The sequence below is a fragment of the Doryrhamphus excisus genome, linkage group LG17 (genome assembly GCF_037039965.1).
Source record: "Doryrhamphus excisus strain RoL-2023G ecotype Guam linkage group LG17, RoL_Dexc_Guam_v1.1, whole genome shotgun sequence".
Lineage (NCBI taxonomy): Eukaryota > Metazoa > Chordata > Actinopteri > Syngnathiformes > Syngnathidae > Doryrhamphus > Doryrhamphus excisus.
In genome coordinates, this window is record NC_136373.1 from 18598639 (window position 1) to 18617344 (window position 18706).

Consider the following 18706-nt stretch of genomic DNA (forward strand, 5'->3'; position numbering starts at 1 on the left):
ATGTTTACCACCTTCTAAATACCATTAGAGCCCTTGAGACATGAAATAACACCCCCATAGTCACCTCTACGCTTACATTACCCAATATGGTAAGAGCAAACAAGACATAGTAAACATGTTTACCACCTTCTAAAAACAAAATAAAATGCATTGTTGACTTTCTCGATGTCGCCTTTACCGGCATCCCTAATCGAGTATCAACCTGTGAAGCAAACAGCTGAAATAATATTTAATACTCTTGCTGAAATATTCCTGTTTCTTCACCCAAGAGAACCATATGAACACGGATAGGTTTTGCTCCACACATTATCGCTGCATTGTGTACATAATGTTCTGTCTCATTGGGAAGTTTGACGACAAAAAAACGGATTCCTAATTATTTGAGCTGCATCACCGCGGACGTCATCTTTGGATGGAGGGTGGGGCGGCTTCTTTTATTTTGGAGATGACGCGAGGCGGCGCAGTGCCCGCCTCTTCCGGTTCGTGTCACGGCTAACTTGACCATATTTAGCTGGCTTGTGGCGAAGGAAGCCCCGCATACTTCATCTGTCAGCCCGGTGCCTCCGAACTCTTCTTCCCACGGATACTTGGGGGACTTGACAGCCGGGTTGTTTTCGCCACTACCGCCGGGCTCGGAGCTGCTGAAACGGCGCCGTCTGGGAAACAACTTTTACGTGTTTTGTTTGGTTTTAGTCCCTAATTGCAACCGACCGTGGTCGCTAGCTGACCGGCTAACGTTAGCCGCCACTAATGTGTGTGTGTGACGCGACGTTAGGCTAAGACTAATTACGGTTACAAAAATCCAGTTAAAACTTGGTTTGGACTCGCTGACATGGCTGCCGTGACGTCCTGACAGCCGCTCCGTCCGAACCGGACACTTTTTTACAAGCCGAGCTAGCTCGCTGGCTGGCTGGCTAGCTTCGCTCCACGCAGAGGCGCCGCTCTCGCTTGCTGGCTGTCCGTGGTGAGTGGACCGAGCTCGGGACGCGTCGGCGCGCTACCGCCCGCTGAAAGAGGGGCCTGCGTCTTGACGGATACCGGCGAGGCCGGGGGGGAGCCCTGCCGCTCCGCGGGGGGACAGCCGAGGGAGACACCGGGCGGAACGGAGGGAGACCAGACGTTTGACAACTGTGATCCGGGAAGTAATCCGGGCTGCGACCTCATGAATGGAAATCGGAACTACAGGTGAGCCTCACCTTTTCCTGCCTTTAGCCTGACATGACGTGAACGTTTGCAGGCTCGAGGGGTCCGGGAGACTGGACGTCTTTGACGTTAGGAACCAGTTAGGAACCAGTTAGGAACCAGTTAGGAACCAAAGAGTATCTCCTGTGTGAACGAGTACGGGAGTCCGTTTGCTCTGCTGGTACGGTTCCTTTGCCGGTTCCTTTGCCGGTTCCTTTGCTCCTGAAGGACGTCGGCAAACGGGTGTGAAAGCTTCACTTCAATCCAGATATGATTTCACATCAACATTTGCAATAAAAGGAGTGTTGTCATTAGATTCAGCCCAGACCCCCCCCCCCCCCTCTCTTTTCGCTCTTGTTGTTTTCCTGTGAAACAACCCCCCCCACCCTACCCCCACACCTAGGAGTTTGTGACGACCGTGGCCGTTAATGGGCTGTGCTGCGTGTGAGTGTAACGGAAGCGTGTGGCGGCCATCGCCAGACCTACAGCTGACATCATCTGATCCTCCCCATCAAGCCCCCATGACTCCCATTCTTCGATCTAAACGCCCCCCAGTGAACCAGGAGGTGTTTTCCCTGTAACCAAGCTCCTTTAGCACTGAATACACGTTGAATATACATGCGTGTGTGCGTGTGTGCGTGTGTGCGCATGTGCGTCTCAGATCAGACGTCTTCTACCAAGATGGATCACTTTAAGCGATCCTTGAATTCAGTGACATGAATCCTATCCATTTTCATGCGCCAGCACCGTGCACGCTGACGTCGCACGATGGAGCCGGTCATGCTAGCAAACCTCACATGGATGGCCAGCGTGTCCGCTCCATGACCCGACCCACACGTCTTCCCGTGCTGGCATCTACTGCATATGGACACCAGGAACGCCTCAGGACGCCCCTGGGAAGGACTGTCCTGGATGTCATGCTAGCTTTTATAGCATATATAGCATATGATGCCCATATCATCCTTACACCAAGGATGGGAAACCCCAGGAGGACCATCCTGGAACTGGCCGAGCAAAGATGGGCAAATGCCTCATGCTGGGGTGAGATTTGAGTTGGGAGGTGAAATTTACCCCCCCCCCCCCCCCCTTGTTTCCAGCCTGGGCTTCCCTGTCCTGGCATCAGTGGGAACATACGTCCACTTCATTTGCAGTCTCTCCATAACGCTCCCTTCATTCAGTCCGCTGACAATAGACCACCCCCAACCGCCCATGACCCCGCCCACTGCCCACTGGAGTCTGGTTTGGATGGATAACGTATCCCAGTAAGGCACCACTCCACGTTCCTCTCCATTTTGTTTTGTAAATTGACTATTTCCCCCCATTTTTGCTGTTGTTGCTTTTTTGTCTGTTTGTTTTTTAGTTTTCTTAAATATTTTCCAAAAGGGCCCCCAGACCGTAATTTGGACAGCCCTGATGTAAGCGATGACCAAGAAGAGAAAGTACAATGATTATGAAAGCAGTACTTGTCATTTTTGGAAGAACAGCCCATCTTTCATGTAAATATAGTGTAAAGGTCTAGATCAGGGTTTCATGGGTTGCATGAGTGCTGCCGGCAGCAGAGAGCCGCGGTTCATGAATGGCCTGGCGTTGTTCAGCAGAGGAGTGTCCGGTCTGCTGTCTGGCATGCTGATATATCATATCAAACCATATTTTTGTCACGTCGCCATGACTCCCAGGGCGCCAGAAGCAGCACCCCTGAGACGCCGAGTCGGAGTACTACTGTGGGATCCATCCTTACCAGCCGTCGGTGCTTCTGACTGCCGCCATTGTGCTTCACCACTGAGCGCTCACTCTGTTCCCACAGCTCAAGCCTCGGAGGATTACCAACACAACAGCTGTGTTGTGTGTGTGTGTGTGTGTGTGTGTGTGTGTGCACTGGTGAACAGTGTGTGTGTGATCAGAAGGCCCATCGGGTGCCAGTCTTGTGTCTCACTGTCCCCGTGGACAGGACGCTGTGGCGGGTAGCAGTTTTCGCTTCTAGTTGGAGCAGTGTGGACCAGCCTTGGTCCATCATGTGAAGGTACTTTAGGAAACCTGGGCCATCGTTGACCTCCTACCATGTACTGTACTGTACTGTACTGTACTGTACTGTGTATTGGCCAACATTGACTTGCGCCTCCAACGTGGGCTTAGTGAAAGAAAAGGAGAAAAAGATGGCGCCTTTCCTAACCTGGTACTGTTGCCTGGTTCCTGGTCCTGGGAACGTTCCACGTCTCCGTGGTGCATCTGGTCATACGAGCAGCAGAGGTGGGTTTGCGTGTGGCGATGTCGGGGTGCTTTGGGAGAAACATGACTATTGCCAACGGCGCCCGCTCCCAGCCCACATGCCGAAGGCCACATCCCAATCCAGCGGCTGTGATGACTCACGCTGAATGGAAAGCAGCCTGGGTAGGAAGACTCCACGCGCGCCCACCGACACCGCCCCTCCCTGCACCCTCCTCACGGGCGGCATAGCCACACCACCGCGGCTGGGAAGAAAGCCCACCGAGACGGCCGCTTGCATCCCGGCCATCCGGGTTAGATCTGCGTCCAAATTGAATTACGTGCAGCTTTAATGGCGGCTTAGCGGGGTATCCGTCCGCCTCCTGCTGCTGCTGTGTCAAGTCCGCCTCAAGTCCTTGACGGAAGGCCCCGAGGGAATGACCATAACTAAGCTTTTCATGCACGCAGGAATTCCAGACTTCCCTCGCTATGTGTTGTATTTGTTCCAGTGAGGCCCTGCAGGGCCCCTGGCAGGACCCCTGGCAGGGCCCCCGGCCTCTTACCTTAGTCACTCTGCTTTTGGAACCTCCCCTCAGCGTCCCCCACACGTGAGTCAAATCAGTGGTGAATCACGTTTGACTCTGGTGGAGTCAGAAGAAGCAGCAGACCCATGTTGCACAGGGGCGTGGTGGAAGGTGAGATGGGGCGGGGGGCGCCGTAAATGGCTGCATTGTTCCCCTCACCACCCTGACCTTTGCACTCTCACCACGGTCACACTCGCTATCCTTCTCAAGGTCAGCGTGAAGGTGAAAACGGCGCGTCTCCGTTTGCCTCATAAATACCGGGGACCACCCACGAGGTTGGCTCCACGAGACCAGGTGAGATTTCGCCATGGAAGGTACAGCGCTGCTTTGGTTAGCGTCCTGAATCTGTTCTAGAAGATCCGACTCCAAACCAAAGCAGACTTTCCCAACGCATCTCCTTCAGGCACCCAAAAATGCTTTGCTAGCATCTTTTTCCCTCCTAAGTCCTAGGTTAGCTTGCATGGCTGCCGTGTGGGCGCCAGGATGAGAGCAGTTGAGGAACCCTGATTGCGTTCTTCTTGGGGTTATTTCTTCATCCTTTTTATTGTGAGGCAGACCTTGGATGACCTTGGATGACAGCCCATTTGTCCCCCTCCTCAGGAGCCGTTGGGGCCCAGTCCCTGTTCTCCATGCCTCGACGGCCTGGCTATGGCACCATGGGCAAGCCCATCAAGCTGCTGGCCAACTGCTTCCAGGTGGAGATCCCCAAGATGGACGTCTACCTTTACGAGGTGGACATCAAGCCTGACAAGTGTCCCCGGCGAGTCAACAGGTAGCGTGCGCGCCTCGGCGACTGCTTTTCCCGATGTGACGCTGGCTGGTTGTTCCTACAGGGAGGTGGTGGACTCCATGGTGCAGCACTTCAAGGTCACCATCTTTGGGGATCGCAGGCCGGTCTACGATGGCAAGAGGAGTCTGTACACGGCCAACCCTCTGCCTGTGGCGCCCACGGGGGTAAAGTCATCCCGTCTGCGTGGCTTTGTCTTACCTGTCGGGACTAAAGCGTTTCCTTCTCAGCACTTCCTGCCGTTAGAGCTGACCCGGGGAACCGTGATGTTGTATGATGTTTGCATCCAGCATATTTATTTATATTTTATTCATATTTCTCTCCACGCTGCCACCAGATTGCCTGTTTGACTTACCTCCTGTTCTTACCTTCTCTCTTCCGATCCTACATGATCGCCTTTATTCCTGTAAAATTGGGACTTTTCTTCTTAGAATATGAAATAGATTTCTGAATCTTGGGCCTTTATTCTTGTAAAAGGACAGCTGTCCGTTTTTTAGACATTTGTAACTAAGACGTAACGTTCTTCTCGTCCTGATGACTTCATTCTCCTGACGCTTGTTCTTCTAAAATGTCTGCTGCTTGTCCCTTTTCCTCTCTGCTCTCTGGTCAAATGCTGTGTCTTGGGCCCCCTCAGGTGGACCTGGACGTCACTCTGCCGGGGGAGGGCGGCAAAGACCGGCCCTTCAAGGTTTCCATCAAGTTTGTGTCCCTGGTCAGCTGGCACATGCTGCACGAGGTGCTGACGGGCCGCAGCGTGGCCGAGCCCCTGGAGCTGGACAAGCCCATCAGCACCAACCCCGTGCACGCGGTGGACGTGGTGCTGCGACACCTGCCCTCCATGAAGTGAGTATGCGCCCGCAGGCGGCACGTTTGGCTCCTTTATCCGCACCAATCACAGTCGACACATTGAAATGCTGATAAACGCCGCTAACGGTTGGCGCCACCTCGGAGAGTGGATGGAAGCCAGGCGCGTCGGCTTGGTTTCGCATGCTAGCGTGGTTGGGCGTGTGACTCGGGCTGGATGAGCATATCTGCACCACCGTACAGGACAGCATGCGGCTTTTATTCTGGTACCCAACAGACATTCCCAACACCCAGGACATCAAAATAAAAGCGTTGTTTGTGTTTAATAAATACTTATAAATATATGCTAGGGTCCATATCGCCCAAGCCTCGTGTAGAACATCTACTAAATATCTAAGTATCTTTCATTTTCCACACCTTTGCCCCCCCCCCCCCCCCCCCCCCGATCAAAAGGATAGGCAGACCTCCAGGTGACGGAACAGGAAGCAGACGTGTAGTAAACACCGCCTGTCCCCTCTGATATCGATATCAGTATCAACCCTCCCCCATCCTGGCGGAAATCAAAGCCGGCTGGAATGGGACGTGACGGGGTCCATCCAGGCCCTCTTCCCAAATACGCATCATCTTCTCTAGCGCCATGGAGCTCACTGCTGCCTCACGGGAAAGCATGATGAAAACGCTTATCTTGCATTTCTTCTTATCACTCTGGCACTTTGGCACTCGTACTCACACGCACACGCACATGCACACGCACACACACGCACACACGTCAGGGAGCAGCCAGCGCCACCTACAGGTGCTCTCATGTTAGGGTCATTGCCATCCATCCTTGGGACATACTGGATGTCCTCAGTGTCCCAGTGGGCCCTGGCTGCAGCCCATAGAGATGGGAGATATCATCATTATTATGATGATGATGATTATTATTATTATTCATTATTATCATCCCCCAAGCTCACTTTCCAACAATGACGACTCTATTTACTTGACTTTCTCATATTGGCGTTCATAAAAAACATGTTTCTGTGTGAATATTCTTTCAAAAGTGGAGTTTGTATCTTAATATTCAGACTTATTTTAGTCAAAATTAGTCTTTTTAAAAATTAATTAATTTATCTTATTTATTTAATTTTTTTGTATTTATTGTTTTTTTCTTCTGCTGGTTTAAACTTGCCACCTAATCCAATGTTCTTTCCATAAATGTTCCTCTGGTAAGCATATCTTAATATCAGCTGAGGGACCATCCAACTTCATCCCTACCAGGTACACGCCGGTGGGACGCTCCTTCTTCTCGGCTCCAGAAGGCTACGACCACCCCCTGGGCGGAGGGAGGGAGGTGTGGTTCGGCTTCCACCAGTCCGTGCGCCCCGCCATGTGGAAGATGATGCTCAACATTGACGGTAAGCGTGTGGTGTGAGCGGCGGCTTGGGGGCCGTGTGCCGCCGTGTGCCGCCGTGTGCCGCCGTGTGCCGCCGTGTGCCGCCGTGTGCCGCCGTGTGCCAACTTTTGCCGTTTGCCCCCGCAGTGTCGGCCACCGCCTTCTACAAGGCCCAGCCCGTCATCCAGTTCATGTGCGAAGTGCTGGACATCCACAACATCGACGAGCAGCCCCGCCCCCTGACCGACTCCCACCGGGTCAAATTCACCAAAGAAATCAAAGGTACAACAAGCAAGCCAATAAGTGTCTGTCCTTGAACCAAGGCTTTGCCCCCCCCTCCCCGTCCCAGGTTTAAAGGTGGAGGTGACGCACTGTGGAACCATGCGCAGGAAGTACCGTGTCTGCAACGTCACCCGCAGACCCGCCAGCCATCAAACGTGAGTCAGCGGGTGGGGCGGTCATTGCGGGGGCGGGTGAGGCAGACCAGATGTGGAGTCATGCTGCATTAGTCATCCTGGAGTGAAGCTGACCTCAAGTGTTGTCATCTTCAGTAGTTGGCCTCCTTGCCTTTTCATCGTTTCATGACTCGGGTCAACACTTGCCTCCGCTTGGCGGGCAGGATCCACGGCCCCCTGCTGGCTCCATGTTGCATTTCACATTCACAACAATTGGGATAAAAAGGATCAGACTCTCTTCAATTGCCGTTGTCCTCTCACCACACGATCCAAGTTGAAGCCTACGCATGCTCCACGTGCTTACTAATCACGTGGAGCTGATCATCCATGATGATGAAGAATGACAGCCCTGTGTCTTCCTCACTCCCCTCTCTGCCGCTGTAGGAGACATCTGATAGGTCAGGTGAGGTGAGGCGAGGCGCTCTACTCATTCAGCCTTCTCCGCAGGTTCCCTCTGCAGCTGGAGAACGGCCAGACGGTGGAGCGTACCGTAGCCCAGTACTTCAGGGAGAAGTACAGCCTGCAGCTCAAGTACCCGCATCTGCCCTGTCTGCAGGTGGGCCAGGAGCAGAAGCACACCTACCTCCCCCTAGAGGTAAGATCTGGCCCGCGGCCAAGCACGGGGAGGAGAACGTACGGCATCTTCAACCTTGTTTGCTGGCAGGTGTGCAACATCGTAGCCGGGCAGCGATGCATCAAGAAGCTGACGGATAATCAGACCTCCACCATGATCAAGGCCACCGCTCGCTCTGCACCCGACAGGCAAGAAGAGATCAGCCGGCTGGTGAGTTGTCTACTGGGGGCCGTCCTCGGCTGCTCGTCCTTCCTTCCTTCCTTCCTTCCTTTTTTCCTTCCTTCCACACAACTCAGCCTCCGCTCTCTTCTCTCCCCAAGGTGCGCAGCGCCAACTACGACGCCGACCCTTTCGTGCAGGAGTTCCAGTTCAAAGTGCGCGACGAGATGGCTCACGTGACGGGGCGAGTGCTGCCCGCCCCCATGCTGCAATACGGCGGCAGGGTGAGCACAGAGCACTTTATGGTACCCTTCTTTTAAATCACAGCCATTCTGTCTGTCTGCTTGCCTGCCTGCCTGTCTGCCTGTCTGTCTGCCTGTCTGTCTGCTTTCCTGCCTGTCTGTCTGTCTGCCTGCCTTCCCCCTCACCCACCACGCCCCCCCTCCGTCCAGCACGCTGGCCTGCTCTGCCATGGCGGCCACCGTCTTCAAGTATTCCTCCGCTCTTTCCTTCGTGTCTGCTCTACTCTGGAAATACTGGAGACACGCTAGTTTGGGGGTGTGGCTACGCAGGCCTGCCCGCTCTACTCTGCCCCGCCTCCTCTTGAGGCAACACATCCATCCTACATGCCACTTCTAGTATGGTTATGGTAGCACCTTAGCATTTCTTCATCATCTTGACATCTACTGCTGCATGTTGCTCGCTAGTACAAGTGGAAAGCTTATTTATTTTCCTCCTCATACGTATGTATGCTCTATAGACTGTCTATCTATGTGTGTGTATGTTCGTGTTAGATTCCAACTTATCTTCTATGACTATTTTGACTTTATTCCGGTAAAGACACTGATTTAGTCATTTTCCTGCTTTTGTTCAAGTCTATATTCAGAGGTGGGCGGGCCAGTAATAGGGGCGGCCTATGGGGTGGAAGCATGACTGTCATATCTATTGAGGTGATGACCAGACTGTGCAGTGAGACTGCAATGTTGTTGCAGAATCGCACCGTAGCCACGCCCAGTCACGGCGTGTGGGACATGAGGGGCAAGCAGTTCCACACGGGGGTGGAGATCAAGATGTGGGCCATCGCCTGCTTCGCCACGCAGCGCCAGTGTCGAGAGGAGATCCTCAAGTGAGATGATCTGCTGGTGTTTTACTCCCTTGTTCGTCATGCCGTGTGCCCCCCCCCCCCAAGGAAGATACTGCTGCTATATAGTGATGATGCTTAATAGTAACCACTGACCTCTACACTTCCACGTCATCGGTATCCACCCCCCGGTGTGGTGCACCAGCACGCACACGCTTGCCAAGGACCGTCGCTTTCTACCAACGCTTGTCTCCTCCTCGTGTAGGGGTTTCACTGACCAGCTTCGGAAGATCTCCAAGGACGCCGGCATGCCCATCCAGGGCCAGCCGTGCTTCTGTAAGTACGCCCAGGGGGCCGACAGCGTGGAGCCCATGTTCAGGCACCTGAAGAACACCTACGCTGGGCTGCAGCTCATCATCGTCATCCTGCCTGGGAAAACCCCCGTCTACGGTGAGACTTGGTCTTTTCCATCACCCAGAAGGCCATTTTGTTTTAAACATCAGCAAATCAGCAATTTTCCAAAAATAGTCCAAATATGAAGACACAAAAGTCATATTCTCATGAAACAAAGTCAATTCCTCCATGGATGTTTTGAAGAAATCAAGTTTATTTGGGCTGTAATGAGAAACACATCCACATGTAATATTGGGGAAATGAGATAACTTGGTCATCGTGTTGATGAGAATAAAGTCCACGTATGATGAGCAGATGAAAGTTATGAAATGGCAGGTATGGTAAAACAGCTCTAATTTCAGGAGAACGAAGTCCAAATACCAAGAGAGAATATTTACAAAAAATGAGAACAAAAATGTCGCGTTTGTAGTGAAGTTTTGAAATATTGAATAAAAAATACTTTCAATAAGTTGTAAGATTTGGCAAAACGGACAAAAGAAATAAAGTAGTTCTTCAGGCATATGTAATATTATAGGAATAAAGTATATATTACCAGAAGAAAATGGATAAAATGACCAGAATATAGAAAAATATCAAAAATGGGGGAGCAAAGTGCGGTTGATCTGAAAAGTTTAATGCCAAGCTGAGATGCCTTGAAATATCCAGTTCATGACTTTCCCTTTACCTTGTGGCCCCCCCCTGGTGGGAAGTGTTGATTGCATGACTGGTGACTTTGCACGTCAAGTCAGGGTTATTTATTTGCTATCAGTTGAAGTTAGCATAAAGATTCCCACCTTCACGCTGAGTAACGCTGGTCCTCATCCTTGGTTGCCCCCATCTGCCCTTTGTAGCCGAGGTGAAGCGGGTGGGCGACACGCTGCTGGGCATGGCCACGCAGTGCGTCCAGGTGAAGAACGTGGTGAAGACGTCTCCTCAGACGCTGTCCAACCTCTGCCTCAAGATCAACGTGAAGCTGGGGGGCATCAACAACATCCTGGTGCCGCACCAACGGTACGCCACGGCTCCTCGTGCCGTCACACACACACACACACACACACACACGCTCGCTCACATCGGCTGCGTGCGACTCACGTCTCCTGTGACTCCGCAGACCAACGGTGTTTCAGCAGCCAGTCATCTTCTTGGGAGCGGACGTTACACACCCGCCTGCCGGAGATGGAAAGAAACCCTCCATTGCTGCGGTGAGTCCTCCTTTAGTCCACCTGACGACTGGAGATCTTGGTCACTTCCCTAATGTCGGCACCTTGACGTGTCCTTGGTGGTGGACACATCAGTCATGTCGGCACCTTGACTTGTTCTTGGTGGTGGACACATCAGTCATGTCGGCACCTTGACTTGTTCTTGGTGGTGGACACATCAGTCATGTCGGCACCTTGACGTGTCCTTGGTGGTCACAGTGGCTAAACGTCTTGTCCGTTTTCCTCATGCTTTTTCCTCACACAGGTGGTGGGAAGCATGGACGCCCACCCCAGCAGGTACTGTGCCACCGTACGGGTCCAGAGGCCCAGGCAAGAAGTGATCCAGGATCTGGCCTCCATGGTGCGCGAGCTGCTCATCCAGTTCTACAAGTCCACACGTTACAAGCCCACCAGGATCATCTTCTACAGGGATGGAGTGTCTGAAGGCCAGTTCAGACAGGTAGGTTCCCAGGTTTGTTCCCCAGGCTATCATTGGATGCGTGTTTTTTTGCAATGGCTGCGGCGTTCTCAGGTGTTTGGCTTCTTCTTCAGGTGCTGTATTACGAGCTGCTGGCCATCCGTGAGGCCTGTATCAGCCTGGAGAAGGAGTACCAGCCAGGCATCACCTACATAGTTGTGCAAAAACGCCACCACACACGCCTGTTCTGCGCTGACCGTAACGAGCGAGTAGGTTGAGCAATGGGCTATGTTCTTCGTCCTGCTGTCAGTCCGTCACGCATCCTTAATAACCGCCCGGCGTTGACCCGTGGCGGCCAGTAAGCGCAGGTCATTGCTCATCAATGGATGCAGGCATTAGGGCCCCGGTGCCGGCCAAAGAGCTGCGGAGCGGCACTCAAGGCCCCCGGAGCCTTTGTTCAGGGCTTGGAAGCTTTCAACCGCATTAGGGTTTGAATGGCGGGACGGGGAAGTGCTCGTGAGTCACTGAGCGCTTCAACTCGTCCAAGCATGTATTTACTCGACTCTGCAAGTGTACAAGCACACTCGGGCAATTGACATATTTTTATTTGGTCTAATGGACGGCATTAGACCACAGCGCCTGACCTCTACTCTGTTTGTCAGGTCGGACGCAGCGGAAACATTCCTGCTGGTACCACCGTGGATACGGACATCACGCATCCTTACGAGTTTGACTTTTACCTCTGCAGTCATGCTGGAATCCAGGTAAGCACGCTTTGTCGCACCACATTGGGTCCACGAGGACCAGGCCAGATTTCACCTTGATCGCTTGAAGTCGGCGTGAAGCCAAACGCAATAGAAGCGCTCGGTGATCAGGGTGGGGCGCGTCCAACATCCCCGATTTGCTCCTCCTGTCTCGCAGGGCACCAGCCGCCCCTCCCACTACCACGTGCTGTGGGATGACAATTGCTTCACGGCCGACGAGTTCCAGCTGCTCACCTACCAGTTGTGCCACACCTACGTGCGCTGCACCCGCTCCGTGTCCATCCCCGCCCCCGCCTACTACGCCCACCTGGTGGCCTTCCGCGCCCGCTACCACCTGGTGGACAAGGAGCACGACAGGTGAGTACTGCAGTACTTCCGATGTTGGCGAATCACTTCCATGGCCGTACTACAGACACAACACAAGCAACGCTAGCTCAGGCTAACCGTCCAGCACGCCCGTCATCTTTGTGGCACTCCTCCTCTCTCCACCCTGCAGCGCCGAGGGCAGCCACGTGTCCGGTCAGAGTAACGGTCGAGACCCGCAGGCGCTGGCCAAAGCTGTTCAGATTCACCACGACACCCTGAGGACCATGTACTTCGCATGAGCTGCAAGATGCCTCCCTTCACCTTTTCCATGCTACACACACACACACACACACACACACACACACGGCCATGCAAGGATGGCTTGCCAGTCAAAGTCCTCATACACATGCAAGTACCCCCCCCATACACACACGCCTCGCCAATCCAGACCGACACTGTGCAGAGGGCAGCAGGGAAGAGCCCCCCCCCCACACTGGATTGAGGATGCAAATGCTGCTTTCACCTAAAAGACAACCCAGCACTAATATGCAACAGCAACCAGCCAACTACGTGTACCTTCTCTCCATTCTTAGCAGGCCCCTTTCCTTTTTAGCTGAGTTCTACACGTACCACCCCACCCCACCCCACCCAGGTGTTCTACCAGTCTGCCCCCCTGCCATCAGCAGCACTTTCACATTCTCACTTTGTCTTGGTGTGTTTTGTTTTTAACGGAGGGAGCGGAGGGGAAGGGGGGCAGGGGGCTCACACTTTGAAGATTTGGGTTTCATGTCCCCCCCCCCACCCCACCTGTTCCCTTCCTCACTTTTCACAAGCCTGTGAAATAACCAGTTCCTTGAGCACACTGCCACCTGCTGGCTGCGAGGTGTAACGTTCTCCCTCACGTCAGATGCCTTGCTAGGTTTCCATCACCGCCATCTCTGGATTCCTTATTTAAAGTGCAACACTGTTTTTCCTGCTTTTGTCCTGTAAAACTTTGGAAATATTCCCATGGAGGCTGGAGATGGACATCATGTCTCCATCCAGCATTGTATTCCACCCTTTGAAGGTTAGAGATGGACATCATGTCTCCATCCAGCATTGTAGTCCACCCTTTGAAGGTTGGAGATGGACATCATGTCTCCATCCAGCATTGTATTCCACCCTTTGAAGGTTAGAGATGGACATCATGTCTCCATCCAGCATTGTATTCCACCCTATGAAGGTTGGAGATGGACATCATGTCTCCATCCAGCATTGTATTCCACCCTATGAAGGTTGGAGATGGACATCATGTCTCCATCCAGCATTGTAGTCCACCCTTTGAAGGTTGGAGATGGACATCATGTCTCCATCCAGCATTGTATTCCACCCTTTGAAGGTTAGAGATGGACATCATGTCTCCATCCAGCATTGTAGTCCACCCTTTGAAGGTTGGAGATGGACATCATGTCTCCATCCAGCATTGTATTCCACCCTTTGAAGGTTAGAGATGGACATCATGTCTCCATCCAGCATTGTAGTCCACCCTTTGAAGGTTGGAGATGGACATCATGTCTCCATCCAGCGTTGTATTCCACCCTTTGAAGGTTGGAGATGGACATCATGTCTCCATCCAGCATTGTATTCCACCCTATGAAGGTTGGAGATGGACATCATGTCTCCATCCAGCATTGTATTCCACCCTATGAAGGCTGGAGATGGACATCATGTCTCCATCCAGCATTGTATTCCACCCTATGAAGGCTGGAGATGGACATCATGTCTCCACCCAGCGCTTTATTCCACCCTTTGAAGGTTGGAGATGGACATCATGTCTCCATCCAGCATTGTATTCCACCCTATGAAGGCTGGAGATGGACATCATGTCTCCATCCAGCATTGTATTCCACCCTATGAAGGTTGGAGATGGACATCATGTCTCCATCCAGCATTGTATTCCACCCTATGAAGGCTGGAGATGGACATCATGTCTCCATCCAGCATTGTATTCCACCCTATGAAGGCTGGAGATGGACATCATGTCTCCATCCAGCATTGTATTCCACCCTTTGAAGGTTGGAGATGGACATCATGTCTCCATCCAGCATTGTATTCCACCCTATGAAGGCTGGAGATGGACATCATGTCTCCATCCAGCATTGTATTCCACCCTATGAAGGCTGGAGATGGACATCATGTCTCCATCCAGCATTGTATTCCACCCTATGAAGGTTGGAGATGGACATCATGTCCCACGTGTGCAATAATGGGCTGAAGGACAGGAAGAGCAAATAGTCACGGACACATTTGATTGGTGAGGAGAAGCTTGCAGGCTGTGAGACGCTTTGGTCCAGTTTGGTGCTAAGTTTATGTGCTAAGGAATGCTGGTTTTTCCGGCCGCTTTGGCCGTCAGGGGAGGAAGTATTGAAGTGCCTGGTGGATGGAAGCTTTCAGTGGTGGCTTCTCACGATGCTGGTTTAGTGGGTGAAACCAAGGAACGGAGCGGGTGTGTGTTTGTGGAGGTAGCTGCTAGCTTGGCTTGGACACAGCAGTCTGAAACAAAGCTGGTCAGATGTCGTCTCCATAATAGTTTGAGTCGCTCACCTTAGTCCGAGCCGGCCGGGGTCCCAGACTAGGGGCGGGTCCACGTAGCCGGAATAAATGCAGATTGGCTTCGGAACTAAGAGTCAAGTGGATGACCGATGTTGTTGTTCCCGGTTCAAATCCGTTTCTGGAATGTGGTTGCCAGTCGGCTCCTCTGAAGCTTTGGGGGGCGGGCGTGGGGGCGGGTGTTCCTTTTCCAAAGTCAAGTGCACTAAATGAGGCGTGTTTCCTGGTTGTGAATACAGGTGTGGTGCTACTACAACCCACGTAGAATCTCAGTTTTTCCGGAGACCGGTGGGCAGGTTAGAAAAGCAGGAAAGCCGAGGGAGGCCCCCCGTCACCCCGGTGGGTGTCGGAAGTCCCCAATGCCGCTGTGCACGGCAGACGGCCCCCAGTACCCCGGTGAATGTGGGCAGGTCCCCGCTGTCCTGGTGGGCGTCGGCCGGCCCCCATCGCCCGGGTGAGGTGGTAAGGGTGTCCTGGGGGCTACCTGGGGGGTGTTAACTGGATGTCCCTTATGACTCTATTGGGTTTTGGACAGCCCCCCCAAGTGTCCAGCGAGCTGTAATGTAGTCTTTTTGCCTTCTCAAGTGTAGTCTTTATAAAAAAAAAAACCCAAGCCAGATCAAAAGTATATTTGTACATTTGAAAGTATGTAATAATGCACAGCAATTATTTTTGCTAACAGGAAGTGATTATTCTTAGTAATAAATGTACTGTTGTGACTTTTTCTGATTATCGCAATCGACTGTTGACGTGCGTCGCTGTAAATGGTCTCGTGTACGTTTGTGCGAGCAGTCGTGGAAACTCGTGACGTGTCTTGACTGTGGTACTGTTAGGGGGAGGGGCCGGGTTGGGGGGCCGGGGCGGACCGCCACCCGCCTCTGAGCAAACCGCTACCACACGTCAAATGCTCGTTTTATTGATGTTTGTTCAGAGAGTGAAAATACTCGGCCCCTGAATGTTTTGTTCACCTGGTGCTGTACGCCGCCCCCCCTCCGTGGGGGCAAGCGTTGTTGTAGGACTCCTTTCACGTTGAAGTAGGTACCATTCCTTTTTTTTTCCTTATCCCCCCCCCCATGCTGGCAGTAGCTACTTTACATGGCCCAACAGACCTGTGGGGGCGAGGGGGGTGGCTGAAGTGTACTGGTGGTTACCCGAGCGCCGAAGCCCAAGGACCGGCGGTACTTGAGAGGACAACAGTGATGTTGGGTCATTCTTTCATTCTTTTGGGCCTGGTGAGAATTTGGGTGGGTTCTTGTTGACGCCGGACTTGAATGTTCAGACTTTGCGCAACTCGTTCGGAAGCCACGCTGTCGGCCATGTTTACAGGCGTCCGGTTGCCAAGTGAGCAGCGGGGGAACCCGAAAGCAGGCGTCCAGGCCAGTGCAAGCCATCGCCTCAAGGGATCTTTGGCCTTTTGCCCGCTTTTTGTAGAAACCTGAAGAAGTCTCCCTTTAAAGTGGAAGTGGAGGTGTATTCCACGGATAGCGTGGAAGCTAGTCAACTGGTGCAAGAAGTCCACGGAAAGTGCCTTTCCTCCTGATTCTCTTTAGTTTTTCCTTTGGATGCCACGCTTCGCACATCCAACAGGGTCCTGGACCCACTGGTGTCTTTGGCATCGGCGTTGGCGTGGGGCCGGGATTAGCACGACACAGCCTGTGAATGTCAATCACAGCACAGCACTTTAGAGACCGGCATTCTCACTCCAGACCCGGCCCACAGTTCTTGTTGGCGACTGTGGGATGGATCCACTACCCTGATGGGTTTCAGATGGCCCCCACCGCGCTGGCGACTGTACGACGGCCCCCCACTGCCCTGGTGGATATCAGTCAGATGGCCCCCGCTAGCTTTTTGGGTATGGGATGGTCCCCGCCACCCTGGGAACCGTATGACTGTCCCTACTACCCAGGTGGGTGTCTGAATGCCCCCGCTACCCTGGTCACCCTTTACTGTGATGAATGAGGGACTGCCCCCACTACCTTCATGAGCTGTGGACCTCCTCCAGTATCCTGGTGGGTGTCGAAGGCCCCCACTACCTTAAGAGATTTCATGCCCCGGCGTAGGAGAAGGGCGGCTCCCCAGGTTCCGTAGCAGTCGTGGGCATTTGAACGTGAATGGTTGGAAGGGGACCTGAAAAGAGCGGTGTCCTTCTGCCACATCTTCTGGTCCCCGATGGCGGTGGGCGAGCACGGCCGCCCACCTCCTCCCCATCTTGAGCCAGTAGGGTTTAGACTGGAAGGGGGTCCTCTCCAGTCCAGGGGGTGTCAAGTCCTCGTTGTGTTTGATTAGCGGAAACATTGCACCTCACTTACCTTCTAATGCTGCATTGTTGCATTCTTCTACCACATCCAACTGCTTTTCTTATGATTATTATTATTATTATTGTTATCAATGTTACCGCATGTAGTCATGCCTGATATTATTACAAATATTTTACACTCAAGTCATAAAAATGAAAAAAAAATGTCTTAACAGTTCTGAGATTTTTTTGGAGATATTTTGTTGTCCTAAAGTTATTGAAATATATATCTATACAGTACATCTATGTATATCTACATCTACATCATCTAGATCTAGATATATGTATACCAGGCCTATATATGCACAATATTTCATGGCGTATTTATTCAGTGTTTTTAAGTTGTGGCTGGAGTTCTTAGCTCCTCCCCCTTCTATGTTGGCGCCTTATTCTCGTACAACGCAAGGGCCTTCCTCCTCGACTCCGACAGGCGGCCATGCTGGACGGCTAGCGGTGTGAAAAGGCCTGCAAACTGGGGGGTTAGTGCCACGGCGTCGGTGTCATTCCACGCCAGCGTTACGCTAGTTCTTACGTCCCCTGACTCGCCTGCTGGCCTCTTTTAGGCTTTTATTCTGGAAGGACGTTCATCCATCCTGCACCACTGTCACCTTAGCCTAGCAGAAAGGGCTTTTATTTTGCTAGCTTTGATCAAATGCCCCAAACGCTCCACGGAATTGGCTGTCAAGAGTTTTTATACTCGTCCACGTTTCAAGCTGGCACCTGTGGACGTGATGTCATTCGTCAGCGATGCCGCCGCGGCGACACACTCGCTGACGAATGACTGCGGCAGCGCCCGTCTGAAACGTTCACAGCAACAGCGGAGTGCCAGCTTTTTACAGCAGACGTAAAGGTGGTTGCCTACAGCCGTGGCCATTCATGCAAATGGTGATTTGCTGTTGTCGCAGCCGGTGAATATTACCTACTTTGGTTTCTGAATCCTGACGGGCCAAGAAGTGGGAGGAGCCTCACCTGTGCCTGCATTATCGTTATCATCAATGGCCATATTATTAGGAACAGTTTGCCAGTCATCACCTTTACTAAAGATTGTACTTGTTTTGATTTTTTTTGTTTTTTTTAATCTGAAATATGGTCACTGTTGTTCCAAAGTCTCTTTACCCCCCCCCCCCCCCCCAATAAAAATGTCAGCATTCCAGTAAGGACTTTGAACCAAATATTGCAAAAGAGATTAGCATCCCGATGCTTGTCCGTCGCCAAGGAAACGCTGACTGACGATTTGGGATATGTGTTAGCAACGTAGCATCTCTGACGTCACTTAAGGGGACTGGTGGGAGGGTGGGGGGGGGGCGTGGTTCACGTCTGCCTGGTCTTTTCTTTCTGGAACTTTCTTCTCGGCCTTTGTTGTTCTTGGTGTTGCCTTTGCTTCTGTTTGAAGTGTACCTTTGGACTAACTTGCAATAAAAGGCTTTGCTTTACTTTGGTAACCCCTGGACCTTCTTCACTACGTCTCTGTCCTGGTTGCTCAGTACAACACGGGACGGGCCACCCTCATCACAGCTCTCCTGAGTACGAGCTTC

The 18706-nt window shown here is 52.3% G+C and overlaps 1 protein-coding gene across 4 annotated transcripts; it reads left to right on the forward strand.

The window, feature by feature from the left end:
- The first annotated feature begins 470 nt into the window (after positions 1-470).
- On the forward strand, positions 471-18604 carry ago3a (argonaute RISC catalytic component 3a). 4 transcript variants are annotated; one of them, XM_078798289.1, is made up of 20 exons: positions 471-1185; positions 4569-4740; positions 4802-4922; positions 5390-5598; positions 6823-6959; positions 7085-7219; positions 7287-7374; positions 7840-7987; positions 8057-8176; positions 8287-8430; positions 9118-9251; positions 9472-9656; positions 10451-10610; positions 10711-10801; positions 11064-11270; positions 11351-11485; positions 11879-11980; positions 12138-12337; positions 12477-13768; positions 14497-18604. In XM_078798289.1, exons 1-19 carry the CDS (start codon positions 1167-1169, stop codon positions 12583-12585), a joined length of 2616 nt encoding a protein of 871 aa, XP_078654415.1. In that variant the 5' UTR covers positions 471-1166; the 3' UTR covers positions 12586-13768; positions 14497-18604. The 4 variants fall into 4 exon arrangements, with proteins under 4 accessions (XP_078654415.1, XP_078654417.1, XP_078654416.1 ...); XM_078798291.1 differs by having other exon boundaries at positions 8287-8409; XM_078798290.1 differs by having other exon boundaries at positions 472-1185; positions 11064-11258.
- Positions 18605-18706: the final 102 nt, after the last annotated feature.